Below are 21,546 nucleotides of genomic sequence, written 5' to 3'. Positions count from 1 at the left end.
GATGCACCTCAGGCATGGGCTGCCTGCAGTTATTATTCACACAGCTCCGATGATGCACCTCAGGCATGGGCTCACAGCTGTTATTATTCACACAGCTCTGATGATGCACCTCAGGCACGGGCTGCCTGCAGTTATTATTCACACAGCTCTGATGAAGCTCCTCAGGCACAGAGCTGCCTGCAGTTATTATTCACACAGCTCTGATGATGCACCTCCGGCACAGAGCTGCCTGCAGTTATTATTCACACAGATCTGATGATGCACCTCAGGCACGGAGGGCAGAGGGCAGAGTGTGGAGGGCAGGGTGTTGAGGGCAGAGTGTTGAGGGCAGAGTGTTGAGGGCAGAGTGGTATTGAGGGCAGAGTGGTATTGAGGGCAGAGTGGTATTGAAGGCAGAGAGTTTAGGGCAAAGTGGTATTGAGGGCAGAGTGGTATTGAGGGCAGAGTGGTATTGAGGGCAGAGTGGTATTGAGGGCAGAGTGCAGAGTGTTGAGGGCAGAGTGCAGAGTGCTGAGGGCAGTGTGCTGAGGGCAGAGTGTTGAGGGCAGAGTGTTGAGGGCAGAGGGCAGAGGGCAGAGTGTTGAGGGCAGAGGGCAGAGTGTTGGGGGCAGAGGGCAGAGTGTTGGCAGAGGGCAGAGTGTTGAGGGCAGAGTGTTGGCAGAGGGCAGAGTCTTGAGGGCAGAGGGCAGAGTGTTGAGGGCAGAGGGCAGAGTGTTGAGGGCAGATTGTTGAGGGCAGAGGGCAGAGTGTTGAGGGCAGAGAGCAGAGTGTTGTGGGCAGAGTGTTGAGGGCAGAGTGTTGAGGGCAGAGTGTTGAAGGCAGAGGGCATAGTGTTGAGGGCAGAGTGTTGGCAGAGGGCAGAGTGTTGAGGGCAGATTGTTGGCAGAGGGCAGAGTGTTGAGGGCGGAGTGTTGAGGGCAGAGTGTTTAGGGCAGAGTGTTGAGGGCAGAGGGCAGAGTGTTGAGGGCAGAGTGTTGAGGGCAGAGAGCAGAGTGTTGAGGGCAGAGCGTTGGCAGAGGGCAGAGAGTTGAGGGCAGAGGGCAGAGTGTTGAGGGCAGAGCGTTGAGGGCAGAGGGCAGAGTGTTGAGGGCAGAGTGTTGAGGGCAGAGTGTTGGCAGAGGGCAGAGTGTTGTGTTGGCAGAGGGCAGAGTGTTGATGGCAGAGTGTTGAGGGCAGAGTGTTGAGGGCAGAGTGTTGAGGGCAGAGCGTTGAGGGCAGAGTGTTGGCAGAGGGCAGAGTGTTGAGGGCAGAGTGTTGAGGGCAGAGGGCAGAGTGCTGAGGGCAGAGCGTTGAGGGCAGAGGGCAGAGTGTTGAGGGCAGAGTGTCGAGGGCAGAGTGTTGAGGGCAGAGTGTTGAGGGCAGAGTGTTGAGGGCAGAGTGTTGAGGGCAGAGGACAGAGGGCAGAGTGCAGAGTGTTGAGGGCAGAGTGCAGAGTGTTGAGGGCAGAGGGCAGAGTGTTGAGGGCAGAGTGTTGAGGGCAGAGTGTTAAGGGCAGAGTGTTGAGGGCAGAGTGCAGAGTGTTGAGGGCAGAGGGCAGAGTGGTGAGGGCAGAGGGCAGAGTGTTGAGGGCAGAGGAGAGAGGGCAGAGTGTTGAGGGCAGAGTGTTGAGGGCAGAGTGTTGAGGGCAGATGGCAGAGTGTTGAGGGCAGAAGGCAGAGTGTTGAGGGCAGAGGGCCGAGGGTTGAGGGCAGAGGGTTGAGGGCAGAGGGCAGAGTGTTGAGGGCTGAGTGTTGAGGGCAGAATGTTGAGGGAAGAGTGTTGAGGGCAGAGTGTTGAGGGCAGAGGGCAGAGTGTTGAGGGCAGAGTGTTGGGGCAGAGGGCAGAGTGTTGGCAGAGGGCAGAGTGTTGAGGGCAGAGTGTTGGCAGAGGGCAGAGTGTTGAGGGCAGATGGCAGAGTGTTGAGGGCAGAGGGCAGAGTGTTGAGGGCAGATTGTTGAGGGCAGAGGGCAGAGTGTTGAGGGCAGAGGGCAGAGTGTTGTGGGCAGAGTGTTGAGGGCAGAGTGTTGAAGGCAGAGGGCATAGTGTTGAGGGCAGAGTGTTGGCAGAGGGCAGAGTGTTGAGGGCAGAGTGTTGGCAGAGGGCAGAGTGTTGAGGGCGGAGTGTTGAGGGCAGAGGGCAGAGTGCTTAGGGCAGAGTGTTGAGGGCAGAGGGCAGAGTGTTGAGGGCAGAGTGTTGAGGGCAGAGTGTTGAGGGCAGAGAGCAGAGTGTTGAGGGCAGAGTGTTGGCAGAGGGCAGAGTGTTGAGGGCAGAGGGCAGAGTGTTGGGGCAGAGCGTTGAGGGCAGAGGGCAGAGTGTTGAGGGCAGAGTGTTGGCAGAGGGCAGAGTGTTGTGTTGGCAGAGGGCAGAGTGTTGATGGCAGAGTGTTGAGGGCTGAGTGTTGAGGGCTGAGTGTTGAGGGCAGAGTGTTGAGGGCAGAGTGTTGAGGGCAGAGTGTTGAGGGCAGAGTGTTGGCAGAGGGCAGAGTGTTGAGGGCAGAGTGTTGAGGGCAGAGGGCAGAGTGTTGAGGGCAGAGCGTTGAGGGCAGAGGGCAGAGTGTTGAGGGCAGAGTGTTGAGGGCAGAGTGTTGAGGGCAGAGTGTTGCCAGAGGGCAGAGTGTTGGCAGAGGGCAGAGTGTTGAGGGCAGAGTGTTGAGGGCAGAGTGTTGAGGGCAGAGTGTTGAGGGCAGAGGGCAGAGTGTTGAGGGCAGAGTGTTGAGGGCAGAGTGTTGAGGGCAGAGGACAGAGGGCAGAGTGCAGAGTGTTGAGGGCAGTGTGCAGAGTGTTGAGGGCAGAGGGCAGAGTGTTGAGGGCAGAGTGTTGAGGGCAGAGTGTTGAGGGCAGAGGGCAGAGTGTTGAGGGCAGAGGAGAGAGGGCAGAGTGTTGAGGGCAGAGTGTTGAGGGCAGTGTTGAGGGCAGAAGGCAGAGTGTTGAGGGCAGAAGGCAGAGTGTTGAGGGCAGAGGGCAGAGGGTTGAGGGCAGAGGGCAGAGTGTTGAGGGCAGAGTGTTGAGGGCAGAATGTTGAGGGAAGAGGGCAGAGTGTTGAGGGCAGAGGGCAGAGTGTTGAGGGCAGAGGACAGAGGGCAGAGTGCAGAGTGTTGAGGGCAGAGTGTTGAGGGCAGAGGGAAGAATGTTGAGGGCAGAGGGCAGAGTGTTGAGGGCAGAGTGTTGAGGGCAGAGTGTTGAGGGCAGCGGGCAGAGTGTTGAGGGCAGAGTGCAGAGTGTTGAGGGCAGAGGGCAGAGTGTAGAGGGCAGAGTGTTGAGGGCAGAGTGTGAGGGCAGAGTGTTGAGGGTAGATAGCAGAGTGTTGAGGGCAGAGGGCAGAGTGTTGAAGGCAGAGGGCAGAGTGTTGAGGGCAGAGTGTTGAGGGCAGAGGGCAGAGTGTTGAGGGCAGAGGACAGATGGCAGAGTGCTGAGTGTTGAGGGCAGAGGGCAGAGTGTTGAGGGCAGAGGGCAGTGTTGAGGGCAGAGGGCAGAGTGTTGAGGGCAGAGGGCAGAGTGTTGAGGGCAGAGGGCAGAGTGTTGAGGGCAGTAAGTGCGTCGGTTTGTGAACATATATATTTTGAATATTTTACAGTATCCGGTTTCCACCAAATTTGTCAGGGCCGAAGTGCAGGATTAAACAAATCTGTACATTTCCATTCAGGTGATCGTTTGCTAATGCCTGGTACTCATTTTAGGTTTCACCTGTACAACACTTGCACTGTCCTTGAGAAAACGATTGTGTTTAATATAAACCTACAAGGGACTTATAGCCTGCCTCACTCTCTCACTATATATTACTCACTCTTTCACTTTTTACTACTCGCTCTCTAATACTATCTTTACTAATAACTCTCTCCTACTCACTATCAACTACTCACTCTACTACTTACTCTGTGTGTGGGTGCTAATGCAATAGGTCTCGCATATGCAAACGATTAAGCTATTGGCAATGTAAATGACAATGCCATTTATTTATGATTTTAAAAAAAAGTCAGGAGCAATGCCAATAGCTCTACCTTTAATAATGCCGAGACCATTGCAATGTAAATGCTTGTTATCTCTTCTCAACCTAAGCATCTTTCTGTAACTGTTGCTCCTTTCTCTGCCCCATCGTCTTCTGTAGTCTTCTTTTCACTGATTGTTCTGTCTCTTGCTTCCTCTTCTCTCCTGTTCATTCCCACTGTTCCACATGTCAGTCTCTCCATCCCTGTATAGAAACCTCTCTCCTCCTTTCACACCATCATTGGTCTGTTTCACATTCTCTAGTAGTGCTACGCAGCGGAGTAATACAACTTAAAGCCCCCCACCCCCCTGCAAAGTACACGGAGCCCACCCCAGGTCCACCGCCTACCACTATGGTCCCAGATCCAGTCAGGGTACTGTGCTGAGAGGGCCCCCTGGAGTGCGGGTATCCCGACTTTTGCTACTGTCTGTGAACTCTACGTACAGCAACACAGCGTTTCCTCTGGCACTATTATTCACAGTGTGGGATAGAATTTTGAAAACTGCCCCTTAAGTTGGTTGTCAAATTCTGCAGAGCATGTATATGTCTGTTAGGTTATTTTCTCATTTAATATGTCCAACTATATGTGAAGGTTTGCTCAATACTCTAACGTGTAATGTAAACTAAACAACATAATCCTGTTTTGGCTTGAACTTTTGTCAGCTGTCCTCAGGTGTGCCGTAAAAATGACCTTTTGTCCTGAATTTTGACCCTTTGTTCTGAATTTTTACTGTCACTGTTCAAGAATTGTCCTTTTTGCCAGGTGGTCACCATAGCACTTTTGTTGTCATTGTGTAGCGAATGAGGGTGGGACTGTATGCCCGAAGGGACAGTATGCAGTAAAAGAGGGCTTGAGGAGTGTGCAATGACAAAGGGTCTGAGCAGGTCTGTATGCAGAGAGGAAGTGGCGTGCTTATGCAGTGAGAGGACGGGTGAATGTGGCGAAAGCTCGGTTCTGTGTATTGGAAGGTTTAGTGCAGTCAGGGCTTTAAGTGGGCCGGGTCCTGCCGGTGCTCAGCACCCGCCGTTCTAAAAAGGAGGTGCTGAGACAGGTCCCCATCGGGATTTCCATTTTTTCCCTCACACTCAGGGTGAAAATAAAATCTGAACTCTGCAGGAATAGCACCCTTCACTACCTGTGATGTAACTTCAAAGAGACTCGTTACAGTGCTTCCACAGTCTCACTACTTCAGAACTGAAGCATTTTCAATGTTATATACAACGAAGCCGAAGTTTATGTAATAACAATCATTGATAAAGCCAATAGTCCTGGCTTGTTGTAGGTCCAATGTTACTTGCTGTATTATATATCTGGTTGCAATGACAGAAGCATCAAAATACCACGTGGTAGACGCACTATGCCAGGCACAGATTTTATATCTTATGTATTTTAAGTCACGCCCTCAATTATATCGACCACGCCCCTTTAGGAGACCCCCCCTACCCAATGTTTTCATCCCCCTTAAAACCGCGAGTGCAGTGAAAGGTTTTGTGCAGCGAGGGCTATGGGCCACCTCGTGCCTATGCAGCAGGGGCCCAGCCTCAGTATGGGTATGTTTACCATAGAGATGCCGTCGATCCATTCATTGAGCTGTCACTGCCCTGAACTTTCACCCACATTCTGCTTTCACCTACACCCCGCCGCTGTGGCCCAGCCTCTGGAGGTGTGGGAGGCCTGCGGGGCTGCCATTGGCTAGTGGGAGGGGACTCTTGCCCCGGGCTGGCGCTTCACTTGTACGGGGAGATGTGCCGGCAGCCCATGGCCGCCGCCGCCGCCGGACAATGGGGACAGCCTGACGAGGAACGGCTCCGAAGAAGGAGAGCCGGGATTTCGAAACCTCGCATCAGCGAGATGAATGGATGGATAAATACGAATTCATTGAGAATACACGACTATGACGTGCATTCAGGGATCATTGTTGGGAACGCATGGTAGTGTTTACACTGCTTGCTATTAATCCGTCAACTACTTGAGTGGGCTACCTCGTGCCCGCTGCGTGGGCAGGACGGGGCAGCAGCTGCGCCCGCTGGTGCCAGCCTCGTGCCGCCCATCAGAGCCAACCTGGGACGTGGTCCAGCTGGGAAGACGCCGTCTCTGCCAGGAGAGGTGCAAGCCTCAGGCAGAGGACAGCCCTGCGGACGGCGACAGGTCAACAACACCTCCGAGCGACGCAGTCACACCACAACTGTGCTTCCTCCGCCGCAGATCAGGGGATGGACACACGCAGAGAGGTTCCATCGTTGACGCCGGGAAGGTCGGACAAAGTTACACGTTTGGAAAAGTACCATGGGTGTGCGCGAGCCTGCTTTTGGACATCTACCCAACACTTCGAAGTCCAGTGACTGATGCACTCTGGCGAAATGTGGCTGTGGGGGCATTGTAAACCGGACTGCCAGGTTTAGGTCACTGGCTCTGGGTTAATCTGAAAGAGATTTCATAAAGCATCTCAGCAGGGTTGCTGGGCTTTTAATAGGACGGTACCATCATCTCAACAGGGCTGCTGTGCTTTTAATAGGACGGTACCAAGTCATCTCAGCAGGGCTGCTTGACTTCTAATGGGACAGTGCTATACATCTCTCAAAGGTTCTGCACTCTTAATGGGACACGCTTTTCAGCCGGGCTGCTATGCTTTTAATCAGACATTCATGGAAGGCCATACTCTTGGTTGAACAGTACAGGCGTGTTCAGCAGTTGTAAATACCTTTGCGACAACAGCATCACTGCTGTATTTTCACAGTCCAGCTTTTTATCAGCTTCAGAGAGGTCTTCGCGACAACTTTCCTGCTATCTTGGTATTTCCCTGATCGCAAATGTTTTTTGGTAGACAGTGATGCCAACGCCACACGCGCCTCCAGGGACAATGGGGTCCACCGTGTCCCCCCAGATGATCTCCATTTCCCCGCACGTGGACTTTGTGTTGGGGGCCACAGCTTGCTGCATGGCCTGCATCTTCACCAACCCCCTGGAGGTGATCAAGACCCGCTTGCAGCTTCAGGGGGAGCTGCGGTCCAGGGGTAGCTACCAGCGCCACTACAGGGGTGTGCTGCAGGCCATGGTGGCGGTGGGCCGGGCGGACGGTCTGCGGGGGCTCCAGAAGGGCCTGACGGCAGGCCTGCTGTACCAAGGAGTCATGAATGGCGTCCGTTTCTACTTCTACTCCCACCTGGAGGATGTGGGCCTGACGCAGCAGCCGGGGGGCAACCTGGCTGCCGGGGCCATCGCTGGAGCACTGGGAGCTTTTGTAGGGAGTCCGGCCTACTTGGTAAGTAACACAAGGCATTAGAATATGTTATGTTATGTTATGTTACAGTCTTTTGTATTGCGCGCAGCTGCCCCAGCTAAGGGGCGTCCTGGCGCATGGCAGGTAGTATGCAACACCTACAGGGAACATAACAGAAAGAAGGACAGAGGCGAATTTATTAAAACAGAAAGGTTTTTACAGCTTTACGAAAGGCTAAAAGGTCATCTAGCATCCGTATCTCTACTGGAAGAGAGTTCCAGAGCTCGGCCGCTCTGACCCGGAAGGATCGGCCACCGACCCGACACAGCCTGTATCGGGGGATCACAGTGAGTGCTTGACCCAGAGATCTCAGGGGCCGGGTAGGCACATACCAGGACAGAAGGTCCGCAAGAATTTGAGGACCCCCACCAGAATATTGGGGCAAGAGCTGAGAGACCATAGAAGTCAACTCCTACACAGCACAAGACCAAAGCCACACTTGTATTGTGCCAGAGTCCCAAGGAGGCTGTGTGGGCCAACCCAATACAATATGGCGCTAGAGGTCCCAGGGAGAAGTGACACATCACAAAACCCTAACAGTAGCGCACTGCACTAGAGTTACAAAGATTTCACAGATCACACATCTAACTCACGCGGCACTAGAGTTCCTATCAACCCAAGGAGCCCGGTCCCCAGGAGAACAGCGCAGAATGAGCCGGGATCCTGATGCCAGCCGGGCGCAGCACAGTGCTGGGTGGGCATGGAGTATGCTAGATAAGAAAGCCAAATAAGCACACCTTTCCAGTCCTAAACTTTCTTTTTACAAACCATTGTAATCTGAAACCAATATACCTGATTGCATCTCACCAGAACTGCAAGTCACAGAATGCATTAGATAGGGTATTAGGCCAACCATCTAATAGTACCATGCAGCAGGGGCCATGAGCTGAGCCTGGGTGCCCTGTTAACCCAAATGCATCACTGCCAGTCTGGTATGAACCCCGCATCATGTAAACACTGCCAGCCATCTCTTCATACCCTAAAATAACCTGCCACTCCCACCCTGTCAATAGCACTCAGTAAGACCCCAACCACGCAAGTAAATTATGTTGCCCTGGGATAGCTCCAATTATGGCCGCTTAATCTACATCCAGCAGTGGGACCCAAATATTACCAGCGTACTCTCTACCTCTCATATAGATGTAAAAACTGCCAGCCTGCGTATCACCCCAATAAGACCCCGCTAATACCACACTGTCCTTACCCCTAAGATAGACAACCTGTCTCCATAACATCATAGAGATTCGAACAATGCCAGTCTAATGGGCCGCCACCAGAGACTCTACTACTGCCAGCCAACTGCACACTCACCAGAGCAACACCAACACTGTTGGCTAGCGGGCATCTCCCTGCAAGACCCTACAACTTCCATTCTACTCTGACCCAACAAAGAGACCCCAACTCTAGCAATTTGACCAGCATTCCTCAAGACATCGCAATACCATCAGACAACTATCAGCTCCAACACTGGTAGCCCACTTCACCATCTTCATGGGTACCTGGCACTGCCAGCCTGCTCCTCCCGCCCGCTGAGGCTCAACAGTGCCAGCATGCCCTACACCCCTAATAGCCACCAAACACTGACTGCCTGCTCTACACCCCTCATAGCCACCAAACACTGACTGCCTGCTCTACACCCCTCATAGCCACCAAACACTGACTGCCTGCTCTACACCCCTCATAGCCACCAAACACTGACTGCCTGCTCTACACCCCTCATAGACACCAAACACTGACACTTTGCTCTATTACAGCTTGTGTTAATGTTTGTGCTTAGCTCTGATAAGTGCTCTGTGCTGCTGGTTCCTGACCTGAATTCCCTTTTCTCATTGGTGCAGGTAAAAACCCATCTCCAGGCGCAGACCGTGGCCGCCATCGCTGTGGGACATCAGCATAACCACCAGGTGAGTGAACGCTCAGCTTGTGACTTCACTCACTCACTGTTACGCATGCACGCTTATTCGCATGTTCACTCATTCATGTCTGTTCACTCACTCACTGTCTGGCTGTGGAGAAGGCCTCCCTGCAGACCAAGAACCCTTGAAATGATCTAAGAAAGATTTTGTTAGGGAATATCAAAGTCAAAATTTCAATAGGTCACAATAGTTTGATCAGAATATTGAGGAACAAAATATCAAAGAGGTAAGTGCACAGAGGAAGGAATTGATTTAATTATTCTTAACTCCACATCTGCATACCTTGAAGAGATATATATATCACCAACGTACATATATGTGAAGGTAGGTATAGAAAATGTATACAAACTTACCTTTCAATATTTTGTCCCTGGATATTCTGGTCACGATAATGCGAACTGTCGATATTCTGACTTCGGTATTCATAGCCCACACCGTAAGACATAAAGATGTTCACTCTTTTCATTCTGTCATCCTGTGCGGTGCACATTGAACCGCAAATTAAAGCAAAGAATTCAGTAAACTGTATGAACTATAAAAGACAATCTATGTTGTACCCGAATCTTTGTATTTTTTGTTCCATAAGACTTGCTTATTAATTTAGATTATTTAATTCAGTCATTCCCCTCTAATATCTACTGTTTGATTTTCAGACCTGCTGTTGAAAAGATAATGTTAACATGTCACCTAAAATGCAGTCATTCTTGGTTTGCAGAGTGAATCCTATAAGCCAACAGTTTTTGGGAGTTTGCGGTGCACATCCTTCCTAAAGGCATGGGCCGTCCATCCATTTTCTCACTTATCGGTGGTCTTGAAAGGGTACTATAGGACTGACTAATAGTGACGTGTAAGTTAAAGTGAAATTGTGGAGTCAAGCGCTACATGAAAAAACTGTTATTATTATAGTGTAATAACTGACTCCAGAGGGCTATAACGGTTGTTAAAGGCCCTCGCTCCAAATGATAGACCCAGGCCACAAGCAAGAGCCTCTAACGACGGTTCAATGTTGTGACTTAAACAAGGGGAAGCTGGAAGAGAAGCATTGGAATGCTTGAGCAGATGGTCTACCCCAAACATTGTTGACCCTTTGCCATTCCATTTTCTTCAATGGAACTTCTAACATTCCACTGTCCCAATGAAGTGTTATAAAGTACTGCTAAAGGCTATCCTAGTTATTAAAGTCTCCAAACCTGAGTTATAACAAGGGTGAGGGCCTTTAACAACCTTTACAGCCCGAGGCAGAAGTGCTGTTAGGCTATAAAAGCATTCCACTTGCTGCATGTAGAATATTAATAATTAAAAGGGGAGCATCACAAACATTAAGAAGGGAGAAAAACAAACATTGGATTATTGGAGCAGAAGGTCTGTACCAGCCATTGTGAGTCCAAAACCACTTCATTGTCTTCAGTGAGCTCTCAGCATTCCAATGTTCTAATAGCCTTATAGCCGCGGGCTCTAATGGCCATTAAAGGCCCGAGCCGAAGGGGAGGACCTAAAACAAGGGAACAGGCCTTTAATGTCCGGTAGAGCTCGCTACGGAGGACTCTAAGGCTAGTAGAACATTCCAGCCCTAGAAGACAGAATGTTCTAATTTGTGAAACAGAGGCATCACGGAGCCCGTGGGGGGTTGAAATCCCTTCGGGCTCATTGAGGCCTTTGTTAAACATTGGACTGTTGATGCACCGGACTTCTATTGACCATTAGAAGCAGGGTTCACTCCATTGTTTTCAATGGAGCGCTCAACATTCCAATGTTCTAATAGTAAGAATGTCCGACTGCACTTTTGAATGATGTGCCCCAGTTTTACATTCTGCGCCCAAATTAAAACTTTAGTTAAGTGATTAAAATTGCATGTTAGAACTACCTAAAACCACTTTCCAAAATACAGTTGAGTACAGAATGATATTATAGTTGGAGAGGGCTGCATTGCGGTGGATGACAGGTTTTAAACACCTGGGTGGGGTTTATTGGGAAGAAGGCTTCTAGCATTCCTTAGTCACAGGCCTCTCTTGCAAATATTGTTTGCAGGTGGAGGGGGGGATGAGCTAATTGTAATGCCAAGAGGAGGGGGGCTGCAGGACAGAGGGCCTTTTGCTTTAGGCCTGCAACCATGCCAACAGGTCAGATTTAGGCAGAAGACTACCAATTTACGCTCCAAAATGTATTTAATTACTTTAAATTTTCTCCTGCTATAAAGTTCCTGAACTTCTGTAACTCATGGGGCAAGGAGGGTTAGAAATACTCCCGATGGCTGTTTTTGGATGGAATAATAAACAGGAGTCGGTGTTCCCGAAACGATGCCCATATGTTTTTGCTCTGTACTTCACCCAGAGATCTCTGCTGCTTTCAATAGCCGAAGTCTCTATTAAAATACTCTCTACCCACAGTTACAGCAGATTATGTAATCATTTTGTAATTCTGAATCACCAGTTTACTCCTGTTACTAGATGAGTCAGGATTACTGGGAAAGCTATATTGAGGCTTGTGTGTTGGGTTGCCACCTGGTCGGTTTTTTTACTGGCATGACCAGTATTTTAATGTCTCGGCGCGTACAAAAATTCGGAACATCACCTAAAGTCTGCATTTGTTCTCCTTCTCCGTACACACTTAAAACAGAAAATATGATAAGAAACCACTTTACAATGTGTTCCAGAGTTGCCTTCATGATTCATGACTGATAGTGAAAGTAAGCAAAGACTTCAAAGACATGTTAAAAATGAATGCAGTCGATTTTATATAAAGTCTATTGGGGAGAGGATGTGGCATAATGCACAGAGCTGCCGACTTTGGAACAGGGGAACCAGATTCGAGTCTCTGTGTCGGCTCATCATTCTGGGCAAATCACTTAATCTCCCCATTCCTAAAAAAACAAAAATGAATGTGCCCTTCAGTAATGTAGCTGGTGCCAATGTAAAGCATTCCAATGCCTTCGGGTCGAGTTCACACTATTTAAAACTGCATAAAAGAGTAAAATGGTCAGAGCCTTTGAACAATCTTAGAAGATAAACAAATGTCTGGTATTTTTCTCTGGAAAAGGTGGCAACCATATGTATGTGTCTTATACCTGATAGACAAGGTTGAATCGCCTGTATTTCAAATAAAGTTCCATGTGGGCTGACAGGCCGGGTAACATTGGCTAGTGTCATTCAGATACCAAGTTATTGATACATTTAAATATCTGCCTAGAAGTCTGTGGAATGAAGGGCTGTGGGGGAGCCATCAAAGACCTCAAGTCCTCCCATGTCAGGTGTGAGTAGTTCAGCCAGCCTTTGATTTGAAAGGATGCAGGCAGAGACCCTACCACCAACTGGAACAGCCTCCGTCGTCTACTGTCCAAAGCTCTGCAGGAATGTGCGTCTTGTCCCTGTCTGCCTCCGTGGCAAGCCCATGGAACTTCTCCCACTGTGAAGAAGACAAAGCATCCGCAGTGTCATTGTCACTCCGGTTACATGTTTTGCCCTGAACAAAATATCATGTTTTAAGCGCTCAAGCCCAAAAACCTGCAACAACTTTAGCACCTGCATGTCTCTAGCCAGCTGTCATTTAACCACCTGCACCACTGCCATGTTGTCGATGCGAAACAGAACTTTTTTGTACGCCAACAAATCCTCCCACAGGGGGACTGCCACCGCCAGTTGTAACAGTTAAAGATAAGCAATTCTGTGCCCACCATGTTTCCACACTTTCAGGCCAGTTCTCCACACACGAATGCCCTTGCCAGTACAAGCTGAAGCCTATACCCCCTGCAGTGTCTGAGTAGATGTGGACATCACACTCAAATTCTTGTGACATACACAGTGGAATACAGTTGAATGAATCCAAAAAGAATCGCCACAAGCGCAGATCTTCCCTCACCTCTGCTGGCAGCCGTACATGATGATGTGGAAGTGACAGACCTGACAGAGCCAATCCTAGCCTCCTACATGAGCCTGTACCACCCTATATGCAAAATTGAGAGGCCCAAATGTACCTGCACCTCCCTAACCTTGACCCTAACTTTGTCCATAATCATGTCCAACAATTGTATCTTCAACTTTTTTTCCAGGGGCAACCATACCGCCATGACCCCAAAGTCCAGTTGTGTCCCTAAAAAGGAAAGGATTGTCTGTGGACCAACTGATTTTTCAGGGGCTGAAGACAACTCAATGTCATCCATGAGCTTTTGAATACTTACCAGCAAGTGCTGCCGCTCCGCAGAGCCAGGTTTGGTGACAAAGAAAAAATAATCCAGGTAATGGATCACCCACTCATGCCCAGCCATCGCAGAAATTAACTAAACTGTTCGAGCAGAGCACAGGAAAGGGCACAACCCATTAACGCCTTCGACGCTCATGACTAGCTCAGCTCATCATGCGTTACGCCTCACGTACGCTCATGACGAGCTGAGCTCGTCATGAACCGCGGGTTTTAGAAAAATGCAGCGCACAGCGGGAAAACCGCTAGCACGCATGCGGTTAAGAGAGCTTTATCCACAGATCTTTGCCTTCCCAATTGTATACCCAGCAGCTGAAAATGAACTGGGTGAATGGGCAACAAGGGGCATGCCGTCTTTATATCACACTTTGTCATCTCCGCTCCTACCCCCGCCTGGCCCACCAGTGTCATTGCTACATCAACTGCGTAATATGACACGGATGCCACCTCGTCAACTATAAAGTCATTTACTGATTGTCCTTCTGGCCAAGACATATGTTGAATCAGCCGGAACTGACCCTGCTCCTTCTTGGGAACCAACCCTATCGGGGACACAATTGGATTATCCATTGGCCTTTCATCAAAAGAACGCGCCATCCTACCCTTGTGCACTTCTTTCTGTAAATTCTCCCACGCCACCTGTGGGTGATCCTATACTGTTTGAGATTGTCTGCTCATCACGGTAATCTCGAGCCCCTTGCCCCAATGGAAACCCCACTGAAACCCCTTCTGCAAGATCGCTGCTTTCGCCTCATTGGGATATGACCGCCTATACAACTTACCCGGCATACAAGCTTTTACCTCCAGTTTCCTGTGCCCTCTTTCCTCCTCTGTAGTTCCCTGGTGCTGATAGCGGTGCACCGGCGCTGCCCTAATTCTGCTGCCACTGGCCTGCATATTCCCCTACATGTCCCCACTGCTGGCCCCCTTCATTGCAATAACAGTGCACACGTACCTGCCTTCCCGAGCACTTGGAACACTTGTGTCTAAACTGGCAATACTCCCTCGAGCACAGTCCCTTATTAAACTCACAACAGACCTGATTGTTCCCCCCTGGCTCTTTGTTGTAGAACCCACCCCTCCCTGGGATTAGGTGGGCCTGGAAGGGTGGATATACTATAGTCAAACCGCTGGCAGTGATTATCGGCCTACCGAATTTCGCCTGACCCATCAGGTGGTGCCATAGTTGCTGCTATTTCTCCCCACTTAGACTCTCCGCCAAGGGCCATGCATGCTTGGAATTCATCTTCATACTGCGCCCACGCATTACCCCGAAATGTAATTTGCCCTTTTCGTATGATGTCCACGTATTTAAGTAGGGCCACACAACTCTCAGGGTATTTCTCACAGTAAACACTGGTGTAAATTAGAAAAGCCGCTGTCTCATTCTCTATTGTCATAGGCACTCTAGGTCGTTTTGTCAAGTCCTTGCACCCTTCCTTGGCACACAACTGCTGTGTAGCAGCTTAAAATGTTGACATACACCCATTTTCAGGTCTTTTCCTTGGTGGCCAACATAAGGTGGGCCTCCAAAGGCTTAGTCACCCACATATAGGGGAGTTTCTTAATTTTCAACTCCTTGCTCTCTTTCCCTCTGCTCCTGCTGCATTCCCTTTCTTCCCATCAATTCCCCATCCTCTGTTACCACGTCCTCGGGGGAAGTGGCACTGTGCTCCCCTGAGTCCGCTGCCTCTTGAGGTCATGAGACATTAAAAAACGAGAATATGTCTGTTGTGCAAGACTCAATACCCCCTACTGCCTGAACCCTACCACTTGACTCTTCTTCGCAACCCAGCTGAGTGCCAGCCCTTCCTTGGCTCTGTAAACCTGTCTCTGAACTCTCTGTATCTGCGCATCCCTACAGACCCTTCAACACCTCTCTACACAGTCCTACAAGCCCAGGGATACCTGAGATCGAACCCCATCTCCCTCAGCCTCCCTGACTTCCCCCACTGACCGGTCCCCAATTCCAGCTCTGGAGTGTTCAGGAACCTGCACCTCCTGCCCTTCCTCCTCTCCACCCTCCCACACCAGGGTGTCCCCCGCTGTGGTGAGATCTAGCTTTTGGCCACTGGGGCCTAACAACTCCATTTCTGCCTCCCCTTACTACCTCAGGAAGCCCTGTGGCCCCTCCCCGCAATCTGCAACCAGGGCCTGTTGCCCCTCCCCCATTTGACCAATGGTCTGATCTGGGCTGGCGCTATGTGCAGGATAAAACCCACGTCCCCCAGACTTCTAGCATGAAGATCCTCAAATGGGCCCAGCCTTGGCACCAGGATATGCAACACTCCCACCGGGCTGAGAGCCCTGCTGGGTTTTGTAGTGAGCCACCCGGCCACTGCAATACATTGTAACGAATGCAACTCCCAGGGCCGGGAAGTATATAATAAAGGGAGACGTCAGCGCACTTGGCTGACTGCACGAACGGAGCACTCGAGTAGACATCCCTTATTGCAGCTCTGCCTTCTAATGTTAGGCCTTCCGTACCGCCACCCTTAGAAGACGGTTGCAGCCCGACCACAGCCCCCTAGAGCCTGCCCGTGGTTGCACCCAGGCCTGGGTCTCACTCCTCCGAGTAGGAGTACAGGTGTGCCTCTTGAAAAGCTTCCTCCGTTGTCCCATTGCTGCTCATAACCTGTGGGCCCTACCCTACTTCAACCTCTGCGACTACAAAGGGTCTCCCGGCGCACGCGCGAGCAGCCTCTATTGCCTCCCTGAAAGTGCCCGGCACTGCGTCTACGGGGCAGGGGGCAGGCACTGAAGGCAGCGGCTACCCCGCCAGGCGCGTGCCTCACTGGCTGGCCCGCCCAGAGGTCGCACTCGCACCGGTGAAAATATTAAAAAGAAATATTTCCCGCCTCCTCTATCAGACGAGCCCCTGCGTAACCTTGTTCTCAGACATTTTAACAGAGAAATGCTACACTTCCAAATACTGTTGACCAACAGCATATCTGCCATGGTTTCTTTCAGATTTCTTATGTGTGGCATTTTTATAGTTTCAGTGTACTTATGAGTGACATTCAACAACGAAATGTGTGACACTGAAAGGAACACTTTACGCGAGTAAAATCATGCGATAAAGTCCATGGAAACTGCAAAAAATCAGAAATGACACCAATTTGAGCAATGAGAAACTCCAAGGAACTCTGCAGCAGGCACTTTTAAACCTCTTATTTCTGTTGGAGAAGTGTGGCTCACTGGTTAGAGGAGGCAGACCTGGAAGCAGAGGTCAGCCCGGGATCAGGGTTCAATTCCCGGCTCGGCGGGGTCTTGAGTCCGAAAATGTCCACGGACTCGACAATTCTCGCTCCGGTGCCTACTTGATTCACGGGTTCACACTCTGCGACTCTGGGCAATAGCTTGCTTAATCTCCACAACGGCCCCTTGCGGCGGGATGCCTGGCTTTCACCCTGCGGATACCCTGCCGGGGCTATCTCACAGGGGAATACCAGGACGGGTTCCCTAAGCAAGCGCTTAGAAACCGCTCGGTGATTTGCGCTACATAAATTCCTGTACATTTAAATTTACATTTACAAAACCCCGACCTCTCTCCAGCAGGAACAATAATCCCCAGCGTTATCCTTGATTTAAATCTCACAATGCTGTGAAAATAAGGCGCTGCTGTAGTTCAAGTGTCTTTGGAGTCACACTCACTGGCTGCAGACAGCTGCTAAGACAGTGTCGCTGTGATGTGGAAACAGGAGTCAGTTTTCGGTTTGGAGAAGGGAGGCTGGTAGGGTGGCAGAGGTGATGCTCCTCTCTGCGGCTGTGCAGTTCTGCGTTGCATCTGCTGTAGATTGAAGTCACGGTGAGAGCTCATGGCATGCCTTTTAAAGACACTCAGTGCCTGTCCTCAAAGTGAACGGACACCCCCACCCCCATACACACAACAGAGCATTACATGTTCAGAAGGTTAGGGATAGTCGTGTCTTATAAATTAACTCTGATGGGCGCCAGCAGCAATACCTGGGGGCCTGGGCAAGCAAGAATATGAAATTAAAAAACATCCTGCTGAAGCAGCCCGCGCGGACAGGACCCTGGCTTGACCGTGACACTGAGGGGCATATTTACAGGCCCCTATCGCCACCACAATGTCACTTTTAGTGACGTTATGGTGGCAATAGGTGTTTCGCCTTATTCACAAGGCAGCGTTGAACCTCTTAACATGGCTTAATGCTGTATTGTAAATAAGGCACCCTTTCACGCTGTACTTAGCGTGAAAATTAAGGGCAATGGGCATTGCAATGGCCGTTTCACCGCAACACCCATTTATTTTGACTCTGCCCCCTATTTACAAGGGTGGCATAAATAGGAGGTAGCACCACAATAAAGACCAGGAAAAACCTGGCCTTAAACAGGCGAAACACAGAGAAATGCTTTATTACTCCTAATGTTTGCGGGTTCCATGTGTGCTGTGTTGTGCAGCGCACATAAAAACAGCAAATTGCCATTAAATGTTTATGTGCAGGAAGGTGACCCTTCTTGCACATAAACAATTTAAAAAAATGTTGTTATGCAACTTCTATGTGTGTTGCATTAAGCGGCACACATAAAAGTTACAAAACGCCATTTAAAGATTGTTTATGTGCAGGAAGATCTCCCCTCAAAGCAGACACCCTGGCACCTGTGTAGACGCTAGGCTGCTAAGTATAGGGATAGCGCAGGGGGAAACGCAGGGCTGCGCCATATTGTTGTAAATTTGGTGCAGCCCTGCGTTTCTGATGTGGCGGAGCGCGGCGTTAAGCCAAGGAGGCTATTGTCGTGCTCCGTCACTTCATTGTAAATATGCCCCTCAGTCTCTGCCCATGTTATCTCTCAGAGGCACCAGCAGCTCCACTCTGGCGGTGGGCACTGAAGATGGAAAAACAGATCACGCCCATTCATCTGTATGTAAATGTCCGCCATTGCCAAAAGGTCAGTGTCACTGACACTGTAATAGACGTGCGGCACATGCTTGCCGAAAGCAAGGTACCCTGCCCATATTCACCTGAAGGCAAAGCACTACTGGCTATGGATAGCATGGTATTACTACAGGCCACGTGACATTATGGTACCCATCTCTGCAGCAGAGTCTCAGATGTTTTCTAATCAATACAGTCAACTGCGCCCAACAATGGCACGCCCCCGAGGGGAGGGCAGTTGCAGGCTATTTAAATAAATTAATGTTCAATGTCGGTCAAGTTATTACAATTCTACTGACACACACGGACCTGACTCAGGCTGGTACCAGTCTCGCACCGCAGTGTCACAGCACTCGCCACTCTCCTTTTAAGGCAGCTGCTCTGACGTTCGCAGTTAATCCCAGATTCTCCCACACCTCATGTAGGTGGTGTCAAAGCACTAAAAATGCGTGACTAATTCTTTTTAGTGAGGTGACGCACACAATCTCACTAAAATGTGTTAGTCTAACGCCTGAGGCGTGGTACTTGGAGGGCTACAACAGGAAAAACTACCATGGCTACCTATGGATGGGCTGCCACCATGTACACCTATCAAAAATGGTGGGTGGCAGACCAAAATGGCCCCTTATATATTCTTGGGCTACATCCTATAACGGATGCAGCCCAAAACAGTGCACAGTCTTAAAGACTGCACCGCCTCCCCCAATAGCCCCAGGAGACAGACCTCCATCCGGTCGGTTGTCACCCAAAACCCTATCTGGTGCTAATCATGAGCGGAACAGGGTGTTCCAAAGAGCAAACAACCAATCACCGGTTTACAGCACATTCGACTTTTCACAACTTCAGACAACCCAAGACTGCCGTCCTCAACCAAGGCTTCCTATTTTACATCAACCACCACAACCTCAATTAAAGCTGAGCAACTTCACTGGATCTCCGCAAAAATCTCTCTCAAATCAACTTCTAGAAAAAGTCGAGATCTTGCAAAACGAATAACATCTGAGCAAAAATAATGCTCGAATGTATCTACCATATTAAAGAAAAGGATATACGGTTCTTTAACTACTAATAAAACTTTGTGTACTGAAATCACTGAAATATATGCTCATTTATATTTATGTATATGGACTAGTGCGCTGTTCAAAACAATGTGTCTCTAGGCGCTCTACTGAAGCATAATAAATATGATGATTCATTGTTTTGGAACGGGCAGCCACGACTGTTAAAACAACTTTACTCAGGTTGCATTTCATTTAAAAAATCCCCCCCCCCCCCAAAAAAAAAAATCCTGTTGTCCGTGTGAGGGTTTTCGTCTATAAGTGTAGAAGGAATGTGGTCTATTGGCACATGGTGGGGTGTCCATATAAAGTGTGTTGTAAGTATGAATGGCTGGAGGTCTGGGGAGTGCTGTCTGCAATCAGGCACTATAATCTTTTATCAGCATTTGTAAGGTGTATTTCTGCCACTTGTATGGTCATGACACTCTTTCGGCATCTGGACGCCCTTGTCACGTGGTTCTGTTGTCTCTCGTTAACTACAGCATCATTGTTCTGAAGTCAGTGTATCTTGCCAGTTAGGTGAAGATTGGGCTGTGCACATGGCTGCATGTACAGAAGGACTATGCCAATTCTTGTCTGAGGAGAGAAAACATCTATACTATGGGGCATATTATCAAGCAGGGCGTTAAAATTATCGCCGTTTTAGCGGCAGAAACTGCCGCTAAAACGGCGATAATGGGCTTGATAATATGCCCTGGAGAACTCCAATAGAAACCCATGTTCACACCAGAACATGGGTTTCTATTTGAATTCACAAGGCCATATTATCAAGCCCATTATCGCCGCTTTAGCGGCAGTTTTCTGCCGCTAAAACGGCGATAATTTTTAACGCCCTGTTTGATAATATGCTCCCATATTCCTCCAATAGACAGCAGAGTCTATTTTCGGCAATCAAAGGACATTTCCTCTACTGCAGATGGTAGGGCAAAACTCAGGTTTTCCCCAGTTAAGAGGGGCATCGGCAGTTATCTACACCAAGCGCCAAGGACAGTGTTGTTTTTTCTCATCTTCGCTCCTCACAATGTTCTCCCCAACACTTCAATCCACAGCAGATAATTGTGGGGGTTGGCGGTATCCACACCATTGGTTGCCTGATTGAGGGTGGTTGTTTCTGATGTTGATGTTTCTGATTGTGTCTGACTTGAGTTGTCTGTAGAATTTCATGTTGGTGCTTGACTGAGCTCAGTGCAAAGAGTTTGGGAATTGTAATTACTATTTGATAAAACTAGCTGAACTGCATTTGTGGACAGCCCTGTTTTCAGTGTCACAATACAAGAGCCGGAAGTATTTGATGGAAAATAAAGGAGAAAGTCACGTTTCAGCTTTTGCCCTAGTTGCTGTTGCATTCATACTGCCTTAGCAAGTACGAAGACGAGAAAAAAAGAAAACAGAACTAAGTAAACTCCCCACACCTCCCAACAGTGAACTTGGGCCACATAGTCAACTGTAGATCAGCCTAAAATGGACAGTTCCTGAAACGCTCTGTGAATCTTTAAGGTTATTCCTGATAGGCTGATGCCCCTGGAAGAACCATAGGTCGGAACAGAGTCACTCACACAAAAGTGTGGCATGGAAACAACACGTTTCATAACTGGAATTTGCTGACTGAGGGGTGGCCAGTTGAGGAGGAGACTCGGGTGTGATTGGCTCGCAGTTGAAAGCAGAGAGTGGCTCAGCACGGCAACAGAACAAACACAAAGTTCAAAGTCTGCAGGTTGTGTGTTTTTTTAACCTGCGGCTCTCCTACTGGTGCAGCACAGGCTCGCCTTCCTTGCAGCAGCCACGCCTTCCCATAGCGTGTAGTTAAAGTGCATGTAGTATCTTAGAGCAGTGACCTTGGGGCCACAGATAAGACAAGGCGTCAAGTAACGCAGGTGGCACCTGGGTAGTCTATAAGCCAGACCCCAATCCTTGTGTAAAATGTTGTTGATCGAAACTTAGAACGTGTGTGCCCTATTTGTGCTAAGGAATGTTACCCAAACTCGTGCTCCACCCAGGTGGATCAGCCCATTGCAATAATTGCAAAGAAAAGCGGCTAGACTGGCTTTGCACTCAAAGTCATGACATCGCGTGCCACCGGCTCTAAAAGGGATTGACTTCCTGTTCTTCCAGGCCAAGATTCTATGAGGCATATTTACGAGAAAATGTTGGCGGGCGGAGCTGCGCCAAATTTGGCAGCACCGTCCTCCATTTTCAAAACGCAGGGATGCGCCGTGTTCATCAGAATACGGCA

General features: G+C 49.5%; 1 protein-coding gene across 1 annotated transcript in view; it reads left to right on the top strand.

Annotated features, from left to right (window-relative positions):
* Positions 1–5,619: 5,619 nt before the first annotated feature.
* SLC25A34 (solute carrier family 25 member 34) overlaps positions 5,620–21,546 on the top strand; it is a 103,951-nt gene continuing 88,024 nt past the window's right edge. The window contains exons 1-2 of the mRNA XM_086921616.1: positions 5,620–7,226; positions 9,083–9,148. Of these exons, the coding sequence (XP_086777742.1) occupies positions 6,795–7,226; positions 9,083–9,148 (498 nt within the window). The 5' untranslated portion in view covers positions 5,620–6,794. The remainder of the gene's footprint in view (positions 7,227–9,082; positions 9,149–21,546) is intronic.

The sequence above is a fragment of the Lissotriton vulgaris genome, chromosome 5 (genome assembly GCF_964263255.1).
Source record: "Lissotriton vulgaris chromosome 5, aLisVul1.2, whole genome shotgun sequence".
Taxonomy (NCBI): Eukaryota; Metazoa; Chordata; class Amphibia; order Caudata; family Salamandridae; genus Lissotriton; species Lissotriton vulgaris.
Note: the sequence above shows the minus strand (reverse complement) of the source record. Positions and strands in the feature narration are given on the sequence as shown.